At 36.9% G+C, this 18,303-nt stretch overlaps 1 protein-coding gene across 3 annotated transcripts in view; it reads left to right on the top strand.

Annotated features, from left to right (window-relative positions):
- The first annotated feature begins 2,072 nt into the window (after window positions 1–2,072).
- Window positions 2,073–18,303, top strand: part of ZNF326 (zinc finger protein 326) — a 38,506-nt gene continuing 22,275 nt past the window's right edge. Inside the window, exons 1-6 of one of the 3 annotated variants that reach the window (XM_014537349.1) lie at window positions 2,073–2,155; window positions 8,207–8,242; window positions 8,338–8,449; window positions 10,586–10,991; window positions 13,311–13,509; window positions 17,113–17,236. In XM_014537349.1, coding sequence (XP_014392835.1) covers window positions 8,209–8,242; window positions 8,338–8,449; window positions 10,586–10,991; window positions 13,311–13,509; window positions 17,113–17,236 — 875 coding nt within the window. In that variant the 5' untranslated portion in view covers window positions 2,073–2,155; window positions 8,207–8,208. The remainder of the gene's footprint in view (window positions 2,156–8,206; window positions 8,243–8,337; window positions 8,450–10,585; window positions 10,992–13,310; window positions 13,510–17,112; window positions 17,237–18,303) is intronic. The other 2 variants (XM_005863363.2, XM_014537350.1) reach the window with 2 other exon arrangements.

Raw genomic sequence — 18,303 nt, forward strand, 5'->3', positions numbered from 1 at the left:
CCTCCAACTTCCCGGTCGCGGGCGAGCGGGGCCGCCCCGCCTCGGCTCGTGTTCGCCCGCAGGGCAGCGACCCATTTAGTAAATGCTCAGCCCCGGGGACAATTTTCAGAGGCTTGTTCGCAGCGAGAGCCCTGGCTGTCTTAGTTGGAGACGAGTTTAAAGGGCGTCTCCGAGCGGCACGTATAGGTAGACATCTTCCCGGCACGGGAAGGAAACGGGGCTGTTTTCTCCCCGCGAGCACCTACCTGGTGGTTCGTCCCGCCTTTGAAGCAGCTCCGAGCCGAAGCGCGTCTCCCCGGGCTGCGTGCGGAGGGCACGGAAGTTGGGATTCCGGCGCAGCGCTCCGTGCCCTTCAGATCCGGACCCGGCCGCTGCCGCCCGGCTTGCGCTTCGGGCTCAATGAGCCGAATCCTAGCAGCCCCTTCCCGCCGTCCCTCCCTCCGCTCCCCGACGCCATTGTCACACCCTCCCCGAGTAACGTGAGGGGGTCTTCGCCCTGCCTCTGAATCTTGCCCAACTCTCATAGGAAATGGTGCCAAGACAAAATGAATGTGTAGTGACAGCACGAGGGAGTCGTGAGAGGGGGCCTGAGTGATTCAGCTGGGTTTCCTCCCGAGGAACCGGGCATTTCTAAAGAAAACCAGCTCGCTAGCAACTAGTTGTAAGCCTCTCACCCAGCGGTTCTCAACCTGTGGGTCGCGACCCCTTTGGGGGTCGAACGACCCTTTCACAGGGGTCGCCTAAGACCATCGGAAAACACATATATAATTACATATTGTTTTTGTGATTAATCACTATGCTTTAATTACGTTCAATTTGTAACAATGAAATTGGGGGTCACCACAACATGAGGAACTGTATTAAAGGGTCGCGGCATGAGGAAGGTTGAGAACCACTGCAACCCAAGCAAAAAAAAAAAAATATCGTTAATATTGAATGTGGTGTGATCTCAGCGTTTGAGTCTTCATAAATGATCTTTTGATCTTTGATATCATGCCACAAAGTGTTCTGCCAAATTGATATAAAAGAGGACTGGTATCACCCTTTTGTGGACACTTGTAAGTTACTTTGTAGTAGAAAGGTCACCTATGAACACACTGGCGTTTTTGTTTGAGGTGGACTTTGACTCATTTTGATAGAGATAACTTTTAAACAATGAGTAGTTGAAGTGCCAGAGTTGGGAATTAAATTTAAAAATGTAGAATGTTTTCATGTCCGAGTTGGGTGACTGCCAACACCCAAGGTGCAGCAGAAGCTACTAAGGTGGAGGGTTGGGGAACAATGAGAGTGGTCCCCTCCCCGCATAAGGGAATTCATTTTCTGTAGAGAATTGAAAAACAGGAATAAAACAGTGTATTTGCTCTTTATGATTACCGTGTACCTACAGTTCTAAATAGTGTCAGTGAGAATACTCCCTCTCTCATGCCCCCTCTTCACACCATCACTATATTTAGGGGATGGTAGTATTTGACTGACAATATAACTGAATCCAATCCCGTGTAGTGTACTTGGTTTCTGTTGCACCCACATGACCATTTCAGTATTTATTAGTAAAATTAACTAAAGGGTTTAGCAGTTGCTAAATTAGTTTTGACAGGGAAATTACCAATATGATTTTGGGTTATGTCACATCCTGCATAGATAATAGTGTGCTCATGTGCGCATTTTTCAGATAAGATTCCGAAATCTTTAGAGAGCAAATTAAGTGATAAAAGAAATATCTGAAAAATTATACACTTCATAGAATCAATTCTCATATGTCCTTGTGTTTGCATTATTTGATACATAATTTAATTTATCTGCCTGCCCTTTTGTTACTCTGCATAAATCAGTACTGGATCCTATCTTTTGGCTGTTTTTACATATTAGGTGTTATAAACTAATTTTTACATTACCATACTTTGGATGATAAACCTGCTATTTGGCGAGATAATGCAGAGAAAGAGATAATATGTTTTCCCATATGAAATATTAATAATTATACCCCATTTTTGCAGATAATTAAGTTAATGACATTTAAAAAAAGTGTTTCTTTTAAATAGATGGGTTTATAATGTAAGATTTTTTGCTAATATTGCACTAATTTCTTTCTGTTGATATGTCTTCATAGATTACACACACTCTGCTTGCAGGAATACTTATCAGGGTTTTAATGGTGAGTATCCATTTTCATTTGCTGTTAAATATGTTAGGGGATACATTTCAGTTTCTCTCTTCATGCACATAAAGTACTAATGTAAAAAGCCAGTTCTACCTTGTTTTAATTGGTGTTTTTTTTGCCTCTTGATATATCACTTCTTAGGATTAATGTTGTCCTACTATAGTTAGTATTTGAATTAGGGAATTTGGGATCAGGAAAAGTTAGGGCTATTCATATTAGCTTGACTCTCTTTTTTTTTAATACTGATTGCTTTAATTTATTTCAAAAGGCTCTGACTGCATTTTTAGTGATAAGTTACAAGAAACTGGCTGAGATATTTTTGTTGAATTAGAGGCTTTGGTATTGAGTAATGTAGATTACATGGATTATTGGCCTGGTTCTGTAGATTACATGGATTATTGGCCTGGTTCTGTATTGCTTCTGTTTGACCTTGTTTTTTGAGGTCATTTTCTTTAATATATTCAAATATGTTAGTGTTTAAGGAGCTGTTTAGAGGGGCACATGAAGAAGCCTGATAACTTATTAACATAGCATGATGTTGGTGTTGTGACTACATAGTTAGGTAAAATCTAGAGAGGTATGCAGAATACGATTGGATGCCATTTTGGTAGTTATTAAGCAGGATGATACCACACAAAAAAGAACATGGGACAAATTAAAGAGATTAAAAAATATGTTTTTTATTGATTTTAGAGAGAGAGGAAGGGAGAGTGAGAGAGAGCAACATCAATATGAGAGAGAAACATCCATTAATTGCTTCCTGCACACACCCTGACTGGGGATTGAGCCTGTAACCCAGGCATGTGCCCTGACCTTGAATTGAACCGGCAACCTTTCGGTGCACAGGATGATGCTCAGCCAACTGAGCCACACCGGCCAGGCCACAAATCAAATATATTTTAAAAAGCATTGCACGAAGGACCCCAGGTAGTGGAATTAAAATTCTGATTGCAGAGAAATGCTAAATTCAATTGTTGTACAAAATATAATAGATTCACAAAATAAAACTGAAGCAAATGTACTACTAAATAAAGAAATGATTCCATTTTATGGGGATAATTACAGTCCAGTTAATTTTAATTTATCATCTCTAAGAATTTAGAGAAACTTTGGGTTTGATGTGGCCTAATAAGGCTTAATATATAGGAAGTATTCAATATACAGGATTGGCAAAAGAAGGTTTATAGTTGTGAGTATGCAAAAGTTCATTCTTGTATTATTACTTATAATTGTTTAATTTGCATCCATATGTAGGTTAGACTTAAAATTGGAAAATTATCTAGAAAACCATTTTATAAATTCAGGTATAAGAATTTTACGATCTTGAACTTGGGAAGTGAAAATAGTAATTTAAAAAATATTAAGAAAAAAAACTAAGACATTTCTAGAGAAAATTAGCAGAGCTTGCAGGCTGACTAGTAATGTGTAGAAAATTGAGAGGCATGAATAAAAAATGAATCCAGGATTTTAAACTGAAGTGAGTAGGACTAGTGTTTTTACTGAAGAAAGTGATTTGGAAGGATAAAAGGCCATGATTTCTAGTAAGATTATTAGAGAGTTGGATTTAATGTCAAAATACAGGATTTTGAAATGCAGGGCCAGACATTTTATTTTCTTGATATACAGTGTTATAAAAAGAGCTTTAGAAATTTCTATCACCGATGTTAGTACTTTTATTTTTTAAATTTTAGCTCCAACAGCGGTTCTTATTTGAGGGTGATCGTTAGACTCCCCTGGGGAGCTCTTTCCAGGTATATCTGTTCAGGTCATACCCTAGTCCTCTTGAATCTTAACTATAGGGCAAGTGGTCCCTGGCTGTGTATGTTATGAAAAAAGTACTCTGAATGATTTTGGAATGTAACTCTGATTAAAGATTACTTTGAGGTCTGGGTTATCTATATTTTGTAAATGAAGACATCAATTTCAAAGATACAGTTTGATTTCATTCAGTGTTTTTGGAGTAACTGCTGTGTATCAGTTACTGTTCAAGGAGCTGAATATACTAGTAGTGAAAAAAATGGACAAATACTCCTGCCCTTGTGGAGTTTACAGTCTAGTAAGATGAAATGGACAGTAAACATGGTAAAGAAGTAATATATGTAAGATGGCAGTTGCTAGAGAGAAAAATAATGCAGGGACTATCTCTATAATCACACTGATTATATATAATATAAAGATATTGCCACTTTTTCATTTTAATTAACTGAATAGTAACAGTACTATGAACAATAAAGCAAGGTCATTGCTATATAAAAGTAGTTCTGTTAAGTTTTGGGTACTCTACAGTACCTGGCACAAGGTGAGTGTTCAATAAATATTAGTAAGTTATGACTTCTTATCCTTATGAAATAAAAACACAGAGTCAAAAAACTAAAGGCAGCCTCTGCTAACTCCAAATAGAAACTAGCGCAAATAGTAAAATAAAGATTTTTGTTTTGTGTACCTGACTGAACCTAACTCTAAGGTTATTTTTAATACTAGAGGCCTGGTGCACGAATTCGTGCATGGGTGGGATCCCTTGGCCTGGCCAGCGATCAGAGCTTATTCGGGGGGCGGCGGCTGGCTGGGGGAGGGGCCGCGAGAGGTTGGCTGTCCAGGCCCCCCCGCCCCCATTGGGGCCAATCGGGGGGAGGGACCGTGAGAGGTTGGCCAGTTTGGGGGGGACCGCGGGAGGTTGGCTGGCTGCCCCCCCACCCTCATCGGGGCCGATCTGGGTGGCTGGCCAGGGGGAGGGACTACCGGGGGTTGGCCGGCCTGGGGGAGAGACTTCAGGAGGTTGGCCAGCCAGGGGGAGGGACCATGGAAGGTTGGCCAGCTGCAGGAGGTTGGCTGTGGGAGCGCACTGACCACTAGGGGGCAGCTCCTGCATTGAGCGTCTGCCCCCCGGTGGTCAGTGTGCATCATAACGACCCGTCGTTCCGCTGTTCGGTTTATTTGCATATTAGGGTTTTATTATATAAGATGAAGCCTTAGAGAAGAGCATTTTATTTTGAAAACGTAATCTCAAAATTATCCTGTATATATGATGTATGAGCATAAAATCATTGTATGCTCACCAACTCTAAAGATAAACAATTGACTATTTTCTTAGTCTAGAACTATGTTGTCTAATATGGCCATGTGTGACTGACTATTGAGTACTTGCAATGTGGATAGTATGAATTATATTGTGCTATAAATGTAAATTACACACCCAACTTGAAATTGTGGTATAAAAATGTAAAATACGTCAATACATTTTGTATATTGATTAACTTTTTGTACTCTATTATGTTGAAATTTATTGGTATGTCTTGCACTCTTGCTGGATTTTTTTAGTATGTATGATCCTGTAACATCAGGGATTAGATTGGGAAAATATTGGTTTACTAAGTTATTCAGATTTTCTGAATATATATTGACAGATTTTATTGTACAATATAAAAAAGTCATTAATACTGCTACCAGTTTTTATCAGAAAAACCTTTAAATATTGAGAAGCTGTCAAACTCAAGGTGGTAGGTAAAGTTTTATAAAATTTTAATTTTTGCTTGAATTTTATCATTGGCAATAAATATTTTCACTTACTTTCCTTGAAGTGACAGTTTTACTTTGTTCATTTTTGAGAAAATTCCTGCCAAATGACCTCACCGAAAGCCAGTTTTTGAATGTCAGTCTTTCTCTCTAGTAAGAAAGGTATTCCTTAAATAATATTCCTTGTAAAATGTGGTTAATTCAGCTCACAAAACATTCACAGAATGGCTTTTCTTGGAGAGAACTGTGGGACTTTGATATGTAGCAAAACTGCTTTAGGTGCTATGCATACTTCCCATTTTACTACACAGAATATCATCCTCTATAATCCTATATAATAAAGAGGTAATATGCAAATTGACTGTCATACCCTTGCACAAGATGGCCGCCCCCATGTGGTCACAAGATGGCCGGCAGGGGAGGGTAGTTAGGGGTGACCGAGCCAGCAGGGGAGGGCAGCTGGGGGGGACCAGGCCTGCAGGGGAGGACATTTGGGGGGACCAGGCCTGCCTGCAGGGGAGGGCAGTTGGGGGGACCAGGCCTGCCTGCAGGGGAGGGCAGTTGGGGGGGACCAAGCCTGCAGGGGAGGGCAGTTAGGGGCGATCGGGCCGGCAGGGAGGTCAGTTAGGGGTGACCGGGCCAGCAGGGGAGGGCAGTTAGGGGCGACTGGGCTGGCAGGGGAGTGGTTCGGGGGCGATCAGGCAGGCAGGTAGGCGAACGGTTGGGAGCCAGCAGTCCCGGATTATGAGAGGGATGTCATATTGGAGAGGGTGCAGGCTGGGCTGAGGGATACCCCCCTCCAGCCCACGAATTTCGTGCACCGGGCCTCTAGTGATTTAATAAAACTAATCATTCTAGTGCGTCATCAGGGACATTCTTAAGTGTAGGTGGCATTTTTATTTTATTATTTTTACTATAAGTGTGTAGTATTGAAGAATACAGCAATTCTTAATACAGTTCGGTGCCACTGCCTTGATTTATATGCTACGAGACCAGCAGTTTTACCCATCACTGCTTTTGCATTCTTTAGTGCAAATGTCAACCCTGCTCAGAAGGCAAATAATGTCTTAGTATTATTTATGAAAATAGTTTAACCTTGTGGACCCTCTGAAAGGGTCTTGGCAACCTCCAGTGGTCAACACACTATTCCTTGAGAACTATTGCTCAAGAGTATATAAAAAATTACTAAAAGTCAGACCCTGCACAAGACTAGTGTACATTTAAGATGAGGTCACAAATAGAATATAAGGTAGAGTATAATGAGCACCAGATAAGAGCTACAGACTTGTAGATATTCAGAAGAAAGATGATAATCAGCTGAGGCTATATCAATAGGATTAGTATTTGAAATGGACTTTAAAAGATTTCAACAAACAGATACTTGGGGTAGTAGAGGAGAGTGTTTCTTTCAGGTAGAAGCAGCAGCACGAAGCTAGAGGGGTAGATACTTATGGGACTTCGGGAAAATTATTTCATGTCTTTGGACTTCAATTTCTAATCTATAAAACAAGGAGATGGAATTTGATCATTTAGTTCACTTCCAGATTTAAAGTTGCAAGATTTCAAGTAGTATTTTTGTAAAGTTTTGCTGTCGGCGTTATTATTGTTGTTTGGAACGGAAATATTTAAATGATTGTAATTAAAATGTATTTAATGTTTTAAAAAATATAAATTAAGATATTTGCTTTGTATTTTTGCATAAAATTTGTGTATACTATTGCATTTATTAGTGCATAAAATTTATAGGAAACATTCTAAATGGTTTTTAAATTTTTTCATTTTTATAATAATAAATTCATTTTATTATCTGTTGTATTTATTTTTTATGTCGGAGACTGAAATAGAGGTAGAATTGCAGTGTAATAAGATATATTTAGTGCTCTTACTGTATGTATTAGACATTTTTTTTAGTGTGTGTATTACTAGAATTCACATTAATTCCCTTATTCAAAGTATTTGAGGAATTAAATATTCGTTGAATCATTATTTACAGGCCCAGTACCACAAATTGGCCCCACTCTGATTTTTACTTTTTAAAAATAGCTAGTTCAATTACCATATGAAGTAATTGAAATTCGGCTAATTGAAAATATGGTTGCTTCTGGGTTTTTTAGACATTTAGAGAACAGATTGATGAAGAAAAATATATTTACAACAAAAATTTTCTCTTTTGACATTAAATGCTGATTTTTCTTGTAATTTTTAATTATTAATTATATACTCTGTAGTATCTAATACCAAGGCCTTATAGGAGTACTCTAGTCAAATAAATATTGGTTAAATTGAAAGTAATTCTAATATAGAAGTTTTTAGTTGCGGTTTTTCTTTGAAACATTAGGTTTCTATAGGAAATCTGAATTTTCAGTAAATTGTCATCTCTGTGTTTTTTTTTCATTGTCTAGTGTGACTGTGGTTTAAATGTTATTGATGAACTATTTTCTCAGATGATTAATATGAATATCTTGTGTTTTATGCAAAGATTCCTGAATAGAATGGTATATTTTACCAACCTTTTGTTATTGATTCTTTTAGGAATGGATCGAGATTATGGCCCTGGATCTTATGGAGGTCTGGCATTCAAGGATATTTATCTAAAAATTCTTCTTTTGGGTGCCAGTAAAGGTGAGCATCATTTAATTTTTTTCTTTTTAAACCCTTTATAGGGATGGATCGTGACTATGGCCATGGATCCTATGGGGGTCAAAGATCCATGGACTCCTACCTAAACCAGTCATATGGCATGGACAATCACAGTGGTGGTGGTGGGGGTAGCAGGTAAATTGCTTAATCACTTAGCCAAATAATTAGAAGATTATAAGATTCTGGATATTTTAATTTAAGAATTCCTTAGGCACGTTATGATACTTGAACTTCACTATTTGATACTGAATAATCACCTTAAATGTTTAAAGGTGTTAACTAATGGTTATAAAAATTATCTCAAAATCACTGGCAGACATTTTTTTAAGAACCTCAGATAACTATTACCATTTCAATACATAAATCATTAAAGATTTTTCTGTTTTTAGCAGTGAATATTTCTTTTACTTTTAATTCTTAATCAGAATGTCCTGAATAAATGGTGTAAAATGTTACTTGAAATATTATATAGGAAGCTTTTTCTTAATGATTTAAAAAAAATCTTTCCTAATGTGGGGTGCTGTTAAAAGCAGCAAAACAGTCTTTGACTAGAATGGGTTTAGCTGAACTAGCCTAGCCATGTTCAATTTCTAAGAAACATTTAAGATAGCTATTCTTTTAACTCTAAATTTAACTCTAAAGTAAGTTGTAAGGAGGAAAGGTATAATAGTAAAAAGTTCTTTATGTCATATCTAGGGTACTTATTGGCAGGTACTACTGAAACCAAAAACCACTTGTGCTCTAGGCTAGGAGCATTGTATTAAAGCCACGAATACTATACCTTTTGCTTATTTTAATGCACTAGAGTTCAGAATGTATTTATATTTTGCTGTTGATACTGTGGAAAGCATAAACCTAGTTGAGCTACTATAGGCTTTAAAGTTGACCTTATTTCAGACAAAGGGAGTTTACTTTTTGAGACACAAAGATTCCTACCAAATAGTAAAATTAGTTAGAGAACATTTAAAACTATCATCCTTCTTCATAAATTGAAGGATCCAGATTCCTTAAGGATGGACTGAATCTTGCTTACTTTCTTCTTTCTGTTTCAAGTGTGCCACTATGGTTGATAGTAGAGGAACAGTTATGTTCAAGAAAATGAACAGTTATGACAATTTTGCTTATAAGATAGATGCTTTGAAAAATGTAGTTGGAAAGGGGAATACTTTTTATATGGTTACTAGGATTTAGAAGTAAATAGTACCTTCTATTTATTTAGTTATCTGTAAATAAAGTAATGTAACACATTTAAATGTTTTATTATATCAGTTATTGCCTTGTTACATTGTAAATGTAATGCGTATAAATTATGTAGATGTTATTGTTTATCTCGTGTAATTGTGGGCCTTTTTAAAATTGTGTTGTAAAGTGTCAAGCATACTTTGGATTTGTGAGAAGTAAGATGATTCATTTCTTCTGTTGATTCTATTAAAACCTTGAGATTGTGTGCTCCTTTTTTTAGCATAGTTTTATGTGATAATTTCCTACCAGGAAATAATTTTTCAAATAATTGATGATGTTATAAAATGTATTCTTTCTCATCTGCCTTGAAAATTCATATGCAGAGGGTATATGCTGGTGGTCATTTACCTTTATGTCCTATTTTATGTGCTTATCCTTCTAGATTTGTTAGATTTACTAGTCTATAAGTGAAAAGTGACTGAGGATTGATTATTGACCTTAGCCAAAGTTTGGCAGATTGTCAAATTTTATAACCAGAGATTTTTCTCCAAATTTGAACTACTATAAATATAATGAAGCAGTTTTGTGATATAGATTATTGAGGGTGGAAAAGGATCTCTTCTGTGTCATAATAGCCTGCATCTGTGTAGTCTTCAATTTGTGTCCCTATTGAAAGCCTAAATACTGTAAATATTTTGTTTTTTTTCCAATATTGAGGATGGATTTAAAGAAAGTTTGAGTAGTTTGTGAAATTTAGCAAATGACTTTTTCTAAGACTAGGGCTGGGCTAAAATAATTACAGATAAATCTTTTATTTTTAATAAAATAGAAAAGCTGCTAAAAAGCAGATTTTTAAGCTAAGCTTTACTTAACTCAATTCATATTTAAAAACTGACTCAGGTAGCTTTCTATCTGGTCTCATGTTGAATTGCCCAGCCCTAATCAAGTGTGAACAAAAGTAGAACTGTGCAAACCAGTATGGTATAAATGAATTTTAGTTGATAAATGTCATCTGATAATTTGTCTTTTGAATTGTCTAACATTAGTAAGCTTACTTTTGTTTTTTCCCTCACTGTGCAATTTTTCCAGGTTTGGACCTTATGAGTCTTACGACTCCAGGTCTTCTCTGGGTGGGCGAGATCTATACAGATCTGGCTATGGTTTTAATGAACCCGAACAAAGCCGCTTCGGAGGTAGTTATGGTGGTCGATTTGAGAGCTCCTACCGGAATAGCCTTGACTCTTTCGGAGGTAGAAACCAGGGCGGGTCTAGCTGGGAAGCACCTTACTCCCGTTCAAAATTGAGGCCTGGGTTTATGGAGGACAGAGGAAGAGAGAATTACTCTTCCTACAGCAGTTTTTCTTCACCCCATATGAAGCCTGCACCTGTAGGCTCTCGGGGGAGAGGAACGCCTGCTTATCCTGAAAGTACGTTTGGAAGCAGAAACTATGATGCTTTTGGAGGACCATCAACAGGCAGAGGCCGAGGCCGAGGAGTAAGTACAACAGAATCTTTTCAGATTCTTTTCACTAGTCACTCTTTTAAACCCTTTCAAGACCGTGGTTTTCAACTAGAATAAACACTGTTCATCCCAGTGTATTCTGAAGCAAAAGCTGAGTCATAAGCATAATTTTTAGGTTGTCTGTAAAACTTTCTCCAGCACCTCAGAAAATAAGTGACAGTGTGAGATGATTGTTCATAAAGTTTTGCCAAATCTCCCTTTATTAAAAAGGTGAGGATGTTAGATTTGGTCTAAAAGGGGTTAAAAGGAGTTGCATTTTTCCTTGTAAACACCAGCAGTTTTGCTAGTGGGACAGTTCTTGGATTATTGTAAAAGGTAACAACCCTTTTGGAGTTTTTTGAGTAGGTTAAAGGTGCAATGTATGATAAAATGTTTATACTTTGCTACTAAACTCTATTTCTTCAAAGCTCCATATTTCACATTAAACATAAGAGATCAAAAGTTGGTGATAGTTGAGGGTAGCTTAGCTTTGTTTACATGGTGAAGAAGTTGATATGTAAAATAGGTTGTAGAATGATTTGTGGTCAGTATAATTTTGCTAATTCACTCTTAAAGTATGTCCTATTGCTGGGTATAATACTTTCTCTGTCATCAGTTTTAATATTGAAAAATAATTTCCTACCTGTATATGTTTATGGCTCCTTCTTAGGAAGTAATATTTTGTAAATTTTTGCTTAAATGAGCAGATAAAGTAGTCTTCAAGTGTTTAATTTCAGGATATACAGTGTTAATTTTAAGATTATGCCTGTTCTTAGGGAACTTGACTAACATGAAATTTTACCTAGTAAGTGTATGTAGATTATGGAGTTATTTAGTTTGGTCATATAAAGAATAACTGTATTTTTGCTATAATGTAAAAAATGTGTTTTATTTTTTATTTTTTGAGTCAGTGGCTCTTAATCTCTTTGCAGAGGGAAGTACTTCTGATAAAAAATGTAGTAGGGCACACATTTTGACTGTTTACTAGCTTTTGGTACATCAGTGTAGTGTGTCATACTTGTTTAGAAATTTTGCATTTATAACAGTTAACTCTTATGTAAAATGCATTGCACCTTTAATGGATAACTAATCAAGATTTTTTCTGATGTGACTGTATACATTGCCTGGAAACACTAATTTATTCCAGTCCACTAGGTTAGATAGGTATCCTAAGCATAATATATAAATGTAAGCAATATGTTGCTATTCCACCATACTTTATGATTGTAGGTTAAATGAAAATAGTTGGGGTAAAATTTGAAAACACCTAGCATTTTCCATGCTGTATTATTACTTTATAGGCAAATGACTTTTTTCTTAATGAGACTTCAAATATCAATTTTGTTTTCACAATAGAAAAACAGGTATTCCTGTACTTTGTATTCACCATTCTAGTCTGAATGGACTTTTCTTTCTTTCCTCCTGTTAATGAAGTAGATGAACCAATAGGGTTTTCTTTTTTAATCTTCACTTGTACAATTCCCATTGGATCCTTCTCTTCAGATTACTCCTCATTCTTTATCTTATAAAAATAAGGTTAGAAGAACAAATTCCTTTGGACATGTGACCTCTTGGTGTAGTGGATTTTGTTAATGACTAAAAGAGGAAGGGACACAGAGTCGCTTGGTTGCATGACTCTTCGTCTGTAAACTTTTGCTTCTCAGGCTTCTGGGTCAGAATATGTTTCTCTAGGTAAGAATGTGAATGGAACGTCAGATGTAATTCTTTATCTGAAGTGTGTCTTGGAAGTTGATGCATGGTTATGCTTTAACTCTCCTATTTCATACTAATGTTCCATCTCGCCTTCTCATTCCCTTTTTCAACAGGGAGAAATCATAAGTGATTTCTGGATCTTTTTTATTTCCAACTTCAAACTTCAAATATGGTCTTCTTTGTGTTTCTTAGTTTTAAGCCAGGCTTTAGTAAAATAAAGATTTCTTTTAAGGTCTTTTCATGGGAAAATATCAATTAGGAACTCTGAAGAGGAGTTGTCAGAGAGTTGTACAAGTGGTAATATTTTGACAGGCACATATGTTGTTTATGATCTCAACTAATTTTGAATTGTAAAAATAAAAATAGCTAATATACATATTTGTTCTACTGGAAATAAAAATACTAATTGACTGGATTTGAGTTCATGTAATAATTTACAAAGTTTTCCAATGTGTTTATTAAGAGTGGACATGTAAATTTAGTTACATTCTGGGAATTTTTAGGTAAAAATTATTAGATAGAAAACATGTAAATTTTGTATGAACTCATTCTTTATCTTTGGATATTATGCTAATATTTCTTGATTTCACAAATTTGCAGCATATGAGTGATTTTGGAAGCATTCATAGACCTGGAATTGTTGTTGACTATCAAAATAAATCCGCCAATGTGACAGTTGCTGCTACAAGAGGAATAAAGAGAAAAATGATGCAACAATTTAATAAGCCCAGTGGAACCTTCATCAAGAAACCCAAGCTAGCAAAACCTGTGGAGAAGATGAGCCTCAGCAAATCACCTAGTAAGTAAGAAAATACAATTGCTGTGGATACTTTTTACCTTTTTTAATTCAGTGCTTTTAGATAATTTTTCATGTTTATATAGACAAGCTGCATTGTAATTATAGCGGTTAGGTTCGTGAAACCCCTAGTGCAGTTATTGCAGTTATTAGTAATGAACATCAAAATTATCAAGATACTATTTATTTATTTTTAAAATTTTTATACTTTATTTCTTTTAAAAAATGTTTTTATTGATTTTAGAGAGAGAGGAAAGGAGGAGAGAGAGAAACATCAATGTGAGAGAGAAACATTGATTGGTTGCATCCCACATGCACCCCAACTGGGAATCGAACCCACAACCTGGGTACGTGCTCTGACCGGGAATCGAACCAGTCAGTGCCCTTTCAGTGCACTGGGCGACGCTTAACCAACTGAGCCACACTGGCCAGGGCACAAGATACTTTTTAAGTTCACATGCCCTGATCTATCCCTCTTCCCTAAATTCTGGTTTAGGGTGGAGTCAAAATATTTATATTTTTAAAATGGACTCACACATGATTTTGAGTCAAGCTGCTGGGTGTTACAGTGTATTTATTGTTTGAGGTATTGTTGAGGAAGTGTTATGTTATATTACATAGAATGCTCTTTATGAGGACAAAGGGAAGAAATGTTTCATGGTCGTAGATACCAGGAAAATCTATACTTCTTCTAGAAAATTAATTTGCTTTTAATCTTCTGGACATAATGACTTTTTTTGGGTTGTGGTTAATCCTCACCTGAGAATATATTTTCCATTGATTTTTAGAGAGAGTGGAAGGGAAGAAGAGAAAGAGGGAGAGAGAGTTATGAGACATACCGATCAGTTGCCTCCTGTATGAACCCTGACAAGTGCTGGGCTCAAACCTGCAACCCAGGTACACGCCCTTGACTGGGGATCAAACCTTCAACTCTTTGGTGCATGGGCCAACACTCTAACCACTGAACAACACTGTCCAGGATGCTCCTCTCTCCCCCCTTTTAACAATATTTGATAATAGTATAGTATAGCTAAGAATGAAGCCAAAATTCCGTACCCAGTTCATCCTTTTATTGTTAGGCATGAGGTAGGCATTTTGAAAAGTAAGCAAAATATTCAGGAATAAGAGGTCTTGTAGTATAGGCTATATGATTTGTTGAAAAGCAGTAGAAGAACCATATTCAGTCATTTTGCTGGAGGTACAATATACTAATATATCATAGCTTTATTTATTTATTTATTTATTTAAAAATATATTTTATTGATTTTTTACAGAGAGGAAGGGAGAGAGATAGAGAGTCAGAAACATCGATGAGAGAGAAACATCGATCAGCTGCCTCCTGCACATCCCCCACTGGGGATGTGCCCGCAACCCAGGTACACGCCCTTGACCGGAATCGAACCTGGGACCCTTCAGTCCGCAGGCCGACGCTCTATCCACTGAGCCAAACCGGTTTTCGGCGATATATCATAGCTTTAGCATATGAAAGGGAAACCCAATTACTTCTAGTTTGAGGTTATATACTTGTAGATTTTCCGTAGAGAGTTTTAGGGAAATCCAATGGGAATATGGAAATGGTTGATTAATAAGGATATACATTTAAGCTCTTTTTAAGGTGTTGATTTTATATAATTTTGAAACATTCCACTGTATACATAGCAAATGCTGCCTAAATATTTGTTTACTGTCAAGTTTATGAATCCCTGGGTATTCATGATTTTATATTAGGTATTTTTACAAACAATCTAAAAGGAAAACAATGCATAAAAGGAAAACTTTAAGGGCAGATTAGTTTTTTTAAGTCTAAAGTTAAATGTATTATATGAAAGAAGTTGCTCACAGTGAGATACCACTACACACCATGTGAAGTTGATGGACATAATAAAAACAAAGTGTTGGCAAGGAGTGGAAAAATTGGGACCCTCACACATTACTGTTGGGAATATAAAATGGTGCAGCTGCTGTGGGAAACATTTTGATAGTTCTTTGAATGAATAAATATAGACTGACCATGTCACCCAGCAATTCTACTCTTGGGTATATACTTCAAAGAATTGAAGAGAAGTATTCAAACAAAAGCTTGTACATAAATTTTCATAGCAGCATTATTCATAGTAGCCAAAAGGTGGAAACAATGCAATTGTTAATTAACAAATGAATGGATGAAAGAAAATGTGATCTGTCCACACAATGGAATGTTATTCAGCTATTAAAAGGGAAGTAGGTACAGATATATGGTATAATACGTGAATGAACCTTGAAAACACTATGCTAAATAAAAGAATCCAGACAAAAAAGCCACATATTATATGATTCTATTTATGTGAAATATCCAGAACAGAGAAATCTATGGAGACAGAGAGCAGATTAGTAGTTACCAAGGGGTTGGGGAAAGTGAAATTTAGGAGTGACCACTTATGGACTTTCCATTTGGGGTGATAAAAAAATTTGAAACTAAGTAATGATGATGGTTGCATAACATTGTGCTGTACTTACTGTCACTGAATTGTTCACTTGGAAATGGTTAAAATGGTAAATTTTGTACCAGGTATTTTATTACTTTACTAGAGGTCAGGTGCACAAAATTCGTGCACAGGAGGGGGGGGGTTTGTCCCTCAGCCCGGCCTGCACCCTCTCCAATCTGGGACATCCCTCTCACAATCCGGGACTGCTGGCTCCTAACCGCTTCTGCCTGCCAGCCTGATTGATGCCTAACTGCTCCCCTGCCAGCCTAATCGCTCCCAACTGCCCTCCCCTGCCGGCCTGATCGCCCACAACTGCCCTCCCCGGCCATCTTGTGGTGGCCATCTTGTGATGCCGCTGCGTGACGCCACCTAGGCTTTTATTATATAGGATTATATTTGCATTAAAATGCTTTCTTAAAAAGAGGAAGAAACTGCTTTTATATAGAGTTCACACATTTTGAGAAATTTTGGGGAAGCACCTATAATATATATGAGTTTTTGTGTCCACAGCTCTCTAGTTTTCATTTAATTCCATTTTAATGCAGGGTCAGTTTACTTCAGTGTTTCTTAAAGTGGTATTCAAGATGATTTGAGGTCAAGCGGTATTCAACCCATAAACCAATTAATAAAATTTTGTGACACACCAAAATATATATTATACTTTTGCCTGATCTGACCAAAAAATAGGTATAATTTTGATTCATACACACCAGATGGCTATTGTTGTGTTGTTTGTTGTCATGTTTTAAATTTGACAGTCAAAGGAAAAAGAAGTCAGTGCCTCTGACTAAATAGTCAGGTATTGCATGTTTTAAAAATTCTTGTGGCACACCACTTAAAAATTGCTGTTTTAGGTGATAGTGATTTTATTGCTTAAAATGAGAATAAGGAAAAATACACAGATTTAGAGAAAAAAATATAAGAAAAATATATAGCAAAGACTCCCATAGATGAAAAGTAAATATGACAAAATTCATGATGATTTTATATACTGGGTAATCTTGAACTCTGATTTTTTTTTTTTTTTTTTTGGTGAATTCAATTTAATCTGCTATCACAAAGTAAACTTTGTATGTCTGTACTTTATAAACTGCGACTGGAAAGGGAGAATGGAAATCTATAGTCTTAATATTTTTGTCTGATATCCTAGCAAAAATTGATCCAAAAAATGAAGAAGAAGAAGAAAAGCGGCGAATTGAGGCTCGGCGAGAGAAACAAAGGCGCAGAAGGGAAAAAAACAGTGAGAAATATGGAGATGGATACAGGTTTGTGCTTAGTAGTCAGAAAATTGGGCTCATTATAAAACCATTTTCTAGAAAGATTAATTGGAATTAATTGGCAATTAATTGGAATGCAAACAATTCCTGAGCATCAAATGAAAAGTTTTGATCAAAGATATATAGGAATGTTTTTGACTTTTGATACTTATATACAATTACCACTTAGAAAGATAGGGAAAAAGTCCTATTCAGTAATGATAACTGTTTCATAATGTTCAGAAATACAGTACTCTTAATAAGAAATATATGTCATAATATGAGGAAAACCACAAAGTCTTTGAGATTTTACTATATGGAGACATAGTGATTTTATATATATATTTTTTTTCCTACCCAAGGATATGTTTATTGATTTTAGAGAGAGAGAGGAAGGAATTGAGAGAGAGGGAAAGAGAAAGAACCATCAATTGGCTGCCTCCTGTATATGCCCTGACTGGGAATTGAACCCACAACCTTTTGGTGTATGGAATGATGCTCCAACCAACTGAGCCACCTGGACAAGGCCATAGTGATATTCTTGGATAGGAAAACTAAATTTTACAAAGATAATAGTAAATGAGTAGATACTAGCTTTTCTAGATACTGAAACAGAAAGCTGTACTAGAAAAAGGTAATCGGTGTAACTGAATTACTAGCTTGTAAGCAGATGTGTTATATGTAAGAATGTAATCTATACTAATAAAAGGGTAATATGCTAATTAGACCGGACATCCTTCTGGACAAAGCCAAGGTGGCAGGGGCTGAGGCAGAGGTGGTTAGGGGCGATCAGGCTGGCAGGGGGGAGCAGTTAAGAGGAGATCAGGCCGGCACGGGGGAGCAGTTAGGGGGTGATCAGGCTCGCAGGGAGCAGTTAGAGGCGATCAGGCAGGCAGTCAGAGGTGGTAGGGGCCATCAAGCAGGCAGGCAGGCAGGCAGGCAAGTGGTTAGGTGGCAGTGGTCACGGATTGCGAGACGGATGTCCAACTGCTGGTTTAGGCCGGATCGGATCCAGCCAGAACCGGCAGTTGGACATCCCCTGAGGAGTCCCGGATTGGAGAGTGTGCAGGAGGCTG

This window comes from Myotis brandtii, unplaced genomic scaffold (genome assembly GCF_000412655.1).
Source record: "Myotis brandtii unplaced genomic scaffold, ASM41265v1 scaffold177, whole genome shotgun sequence".
Taxonomy (NCBI): Eukaryota; Metazoa; Chordata; class Mammalia; order Chiroptera; family Vespertilionidae; genus Myotis; species Myotis brandtii.